At 33.0% G+C, this 4,899-nt stretch overlaps 1 protein-coding gene across 2 annotated transcripts; it reads right to left on the bottom strand.

The window, feature by feature from the left end:
* Positions 1 to 1,698: 1,698 nt before the first annotated feature.
* LOC108621905 (ceramide synthase 6) lies at positions 1,699 to 4,370 on the bottom strand. 2 transcript variants are annotated; one of them, XM_018019504.2, is made up of 8 exons: positions 4,004 to 4,370; positions 3,717 to 3,925; positions 3,341 to 3,458; positions 2,969 to 3,081; positions 2,557 to 2,887; positions 2,359 to 2,477; positions 2,125 to 2,269; positions 1,699 to 2,044 (listed from the first exon to the last, which is right to left on the bottom strand). In XM_018019504.2, exons 2-8 carry the CDS (start codon positions 3,893 to 3,895, stop codon positions 1,928 to 1,930), a joined length of 1,122 nt encoding a protein of 373 aa, XP_017874993.1. In that variant the 5' UTR covers positions 3,896 to 3,925; positions 4,004 to 4,370; the 3' UTR covers positions 1,699 to 1,927. The 2 variants fall into 2 exon arrangements, with proteins under 2 accessions (XP_017874993.1, XP_017874994.1); XM_018019505.2 differs by having other exon boundaries at positions 4,024 to 4,370.
* Between the last annotated feature and the right edge of the window lie 529 nt (positions 4,371 to 4,899).

The following is a 4,899-nucleotide window of genomic DNA, read 5'->3' as shown; positions in this document are numbered from 1 at the left end:
TTTTGTGGGACCGACTGTATACATATATAGAATAACATTTTACTTTTAGTTCGATAAAAATCTTTTCTAAATGTACTCGCGATACGTCTTTTAAAAGATCAGGTATTTTTCTAAACTTCTAAAATTCTTTAAATGGATCTCTACAAAAGGATTCGAATAAGATCGTTCTCGCGACATTCAAAATCACTCATAAATCATACATCCAAATCAAGTTATGATTTCAATTGAACGAAGTAAAGAATTCCGACTGAAAGCAAATCACGATTAAGTTTAGATCTACAATATGGAATTTGAATGTTATTCTAAAAATCATGTATAAGATTATTTTGCTATAAGATGCAGAAACATAAACAGAAGGAAGGAATTAAGAAAAAGTTTGTAGAGACTGTACGAATAAGACATGGTGTACAAAAAAAACGAGGTTTGTACAAAATTCGTGTTTAGATAATCGCGCGAGTTAGAGGTGCTCTAACGCTTGTAAATAGATTAACAAACGAATACGCAATCGTCGCAGGGGGGTCTTGTATAAACGAGTATACATATGTACATATAGAAATTATGTATGTACGGACATTGACGGTTGGAAGTATTGGTACGGATCAATCATATGAGAATTTATGTAGATCCCGAGGACGCGTATAATTTTGTTACAAACTGAAACGTGTCAAGGATTAACTTTTATATCGACGATCATAAAAGGAAACGATAAAACATAATTTAGTTGGCTTTTAATGAAAGAAAAGTGCTAACGTGAGAATAAGACGTACGAGAAGAGAGAAGGATTGTAAATAATAAATTGCATCTGTTCAAGTGAACATAGATTTTATACGATATAACTATTACCAATACTTTTGTTCGTTATTGTGCGTATCTGGGATTAAGTGGTATGACTAGATGCATTTGTAAAATTTTGTATAACACACACTCCACTTGTGTGTATACAAGAAGAAACATACACGTGTGAATGTATATGAATCTGTATAATGTAATGTACATACAAACAATTTGAAAGAGAAAAGTATATATGATAAATGTAAATTATTTATCACTGTTTTATTTGAAAACGATTCTCCATGTGACTCGAAGATTTTTATTTTGCAAAATCCCCTATTTTTGTTTCTGCATTTGTTCAAAAGAAAATCTTCTCTACATGGAAATTATCATATTTTCAACTTAATTTAAAACAATAAAGAACAGAGAAATGCTATATATATATAATGTACTGATTACAGCATATATAGAAGAGATAAAGAAATGTTGTGTACATTAAAGAAATAAAGTAACGCGACTACGATGACAGAAAAGTTTAATTCAAGTCTAAATCGACATCGATTGTTAGATGAAGCTATTATGTATATGTACTAGTATTTTATATATTTAAACAAATTTTATTTATATTACAAATGACGAGGATACAAAAAGGGCAAGAGAAAAAGTTTTCGATAACGATGCTGACGGATGTATATACGTACACTTAATCGTTGTGTCGCGTACGAATAGTGATTAATTAATAATTAATTAGTTTAATTAGCGATTACACGAATACAGCGAATGCGCTCGGTTAGATTTATGGATATAAGTACCTACATAAAAAAGGAAGAAGTGTAGATTTGTGCATACAGAACCGCTAAAGTACGTATTNATATGATAATAATCGTTTACAATAGATAATGGAAACAACAATGAATCACTTAAGAATAGATTTGAATGACTTCCTTTACTTTTAGGCAATAAGAAACGCTAATTATTATCTTAAAAAAATGATGGAGTATCTCGTAGGTCCACGACCTTTTTTTCGTGTAATTTTATCGAAGATTTAATTAATTATCGTACTACAATAAATGCAAGGAGATATATTAAAATTCACTGAAATAAATTAGCGCCTGGCTATTTCAATCCTTATCGACTTAAGGAGTACGTTTAAACGTTAGTGAATCCTTTGTCTAGAATTTTGCGTAGAGTTCACGGAATTATGTAACGGCGCATAATCTAAAGAATTGTCAGAGATGTCCTCGCTGCTGCTGCTACGAATATCACCTTCCATCTGAAATTCAAATTAGACATGTATGAATCTTACAGCCACGTAATCTCGAGATGACCACTTTTATAAAGATGTATACTTACTTGACCAGCGTAAAAAGCGTTGTACGCGATTTTTAAGATTAAGTAGGTCCAGATCATGTGAAGTATTAATAGTAAAATTAATAAGAAATTGAAAATATAGTAAGCTGGGAACATCGGTACTATTTTAGGTGCCTCTATCGACGTGCTGCAATAATTAAGATTATGATTCATATAACTTCTTCTACTTTAAAACTGTTTTAATTCATATAATTTAGTTTTTCATTTAATAAGTACCTGTGAATTATCCAGAATGGATAGACACCGATGCGAGTAATAATCCACAGTACAGTAAAAATAACGAATATACAATCACATACTTTCTGGTAATTAGCGTATTTAGCCATTTTGGCAGCCTGCAAGAAGAATTAATAAGTACGAACGAATGAATATTATACACGGAAACTTATACATCTGGTGGTCGTATGTACTTACTTCTAGAAAAATATCAGCACAATCGTGCACTAACAACACCAAAGTACCGATTCTGGTAAGATTGCCCACCCAAGAGAAGCACATTAATACTATCGTGGCTATGTGATGAATGAACATCTGCCAGAAATCCTTTCTCTTAACGTCAAAGAACTGTGAGAAACTAAGCGACCAGTAGAACGCCATGGATATCATATAATACCACCAAACATCGTTCGATACAGGGTGATAAGGATAGTTATAGTAACAATGTTTGATGTCCCACAACCAGGGCTTGTTCCACAAGATGATCAACCCATAGATGAAGGAATAGGTGTAGTACAAACATCTCCAGCTGAAACAGATTCCCAGATTTCCATTTTTATTCTTATTCAATGAAGTCCGATTAAATGGACAAGTTATAAAGGGATCATACCTGTTCTCGCAGAACTTAGTGAGCGTCGACGGCTTGTCCTGAGCTCTTCTCAATCGCAACCACCTTTCAACTTGACGTTCGGACCAATCTAATTGCTTAGCCAGCGCCAGAATCTTAAAATATATTCCACATATTATAAAATATTCATTAAACTTTCTATCATTTCTCAGTTTACTTTAATCTTAAAATCTGTGTTCTGAGAACCTAATATTAAAAAGATCGATTTAGATCTTTTATGGACTCCTTAAGCGAGGTGTTACAATGTAGAATAAACTAACAAATTTATTAAATCCAAAATCCTAACTTCGAGATTTCAAATAGATTCATAATTAAATGCTATCTTACAGAATACGTGATCAATCATTGTTATACCTGTTTGTGTTTTATCTTTCGACTAGTGTAGGCTTTCTCTAAGATTTCATTTGGTGTGGCTTTCTTATTTCTGGTATTTCTTATACCCAACGATTTACCAACAGGTGCAAAACAGTACCTAGAAACAAATTTAATTCATACTTCGGACTTCAAAAATATTAAAATTTAATATTTAGATAGTTAATTATATTTTCCATTGCTGTAACAAATTAATTTGAACGTTCATACTATTTTCTTTCATAGAGTCATACAGGGCAGAATTCGTACAATAAGTTATAGAAATGTAAAACATTTTTTTCTATATATTGTAAATGCGAGTTAACCCTAGCCTCAGCGAAGAACTATCAAGAATATTGCAATGATATTCAGTGATTACCTTTCCAGGGCGTATCTGATCACCAGAAGTACCAATGCCATGGGCAGAGGATAGATTAAATGTTGATAATCCGCATATTTGTTTAAGGGAGTCGGTTTTATATCGGCCCATGTTATATTATGCGGTAACCAAATGTTGGGCGACCAAAACGCCGATGAGATGTTTTTTAATATATTCATCGGCTTTAATTGCTACGAATAACGCGCGACCTATGTTATACGATTTGATTAATCTCGAACTCTGTTCGTTCTCAAACGAGCATAATTAAAGAGGAGTTATACTTAAACGGTTTAATAGCAAAGCGAACCTTCGGACACCTTTAACACGCCACCGCACCGCACGGCAGTTACCCGGTTACGGTTACCCGTGTGTTCGATATATGACTCGTATAAGCTAAACAAACTGTTCCGTCTACAATTTTTGATAGCAGTTGTTTGACTGAGAAATTAAAAAACTAGCTTATCTCCTAACGCTCTATCTTCCGCAGCACGAAATTCTTTTATGTCATTCCAGAGAACGACTCACTCATTTGTATACGTGTACAATACAATTGACAAGACTAGAATATATGTGTTTCTCTGCGGAATATATATATAGTTACACCAAGTTACACGGCTGACTGTAATCTTAACAAGTGCACGCACGTTCTTTGCTACGTACTACGTACTCCACAAGCTTGTGTAATCGTTACTGATAAGGAGCGAGTTTTATACGGATAGCTTCAATAATTTTAAATCTCCGTACGTGATTTACGCAGTTTTATCTTCCTCGAGTCAATTCGTCTTCTACATATTTTTTATTACCCCGTACATCCCGTATCGTTCTTCTGCATGTTCTCTTTCTTTATAATCTCTATTAATGTCGACTTGAACCATATGCATTTGAATGCATCATTGTTGTATGACTAATGCGTAAACTATGGTAATTATGACAGTCCTTTAATGAGCGCGTTTCAATTTAAATTACAAGGCATGAAATCTTGCTTGTATGTACGTTACAGGTAAAAGAGATGAGAACAAAATAAAAATCTACACAGTATATGAAATTCTTCGGCCAAGTGTTTACGAAGAGACTGATCCTTGAGATATAATTAGAGATTAAGATATAAATATCCTTGAGAAATTTATCGATCTCAACTCAGACTAAAATGTAATTCATTTCTGATAATGTTTATATCTTTCTA

The sequence above is a fragment of the Ceratina calcarata genome, unplaced genomic scaffold (genome assembly GCF_001652005.2).
Source record: "Ceratina calcarata isolate Rehan_Ccalc_2016 unplaced genomic scaffold, ASM165200v1 scaffold1851, whole genome shotgun sequence".
NCBI lineage: Eukaryota > Metazoa > Arthropoda > Insecta > Hymenoptera > Apidae > Ceratina > Ceratina calcarata.
The sequence above is the reverse complement of the archived record's forward strand: the minus strand, read 5'-3'. Positions and strand labels throughout refer to the sequence as shown.

What these genes read in the sequence shown, in the direction of transcription:
- LOC108621905 (XM_018019504.2), bottom strand. Translation starts at nt 3,895, where the DNA reads ATGAATATATTAAAAAACATCTCATCGGCGTTTTGGTCGCCCAACATT. An exon ending in ATCAGATACGCCCTGGAAAG is followed by an intron (nt 3,459 to 3,716) that starts GTAATCACTGAA and finishes ATTTGTTTCTAG; the next exon opens with GTACTGTTTTGCACCTGTTG. An exon ending in ACTAAGTTCTGCGAGAACAG is followed by an intron (nt 2,888 to 2,968) that starts GTATGATCCCTT and finishes AATCTGTTTCAG; the next exon opens with CTGGAGATGTTTGTACTACA.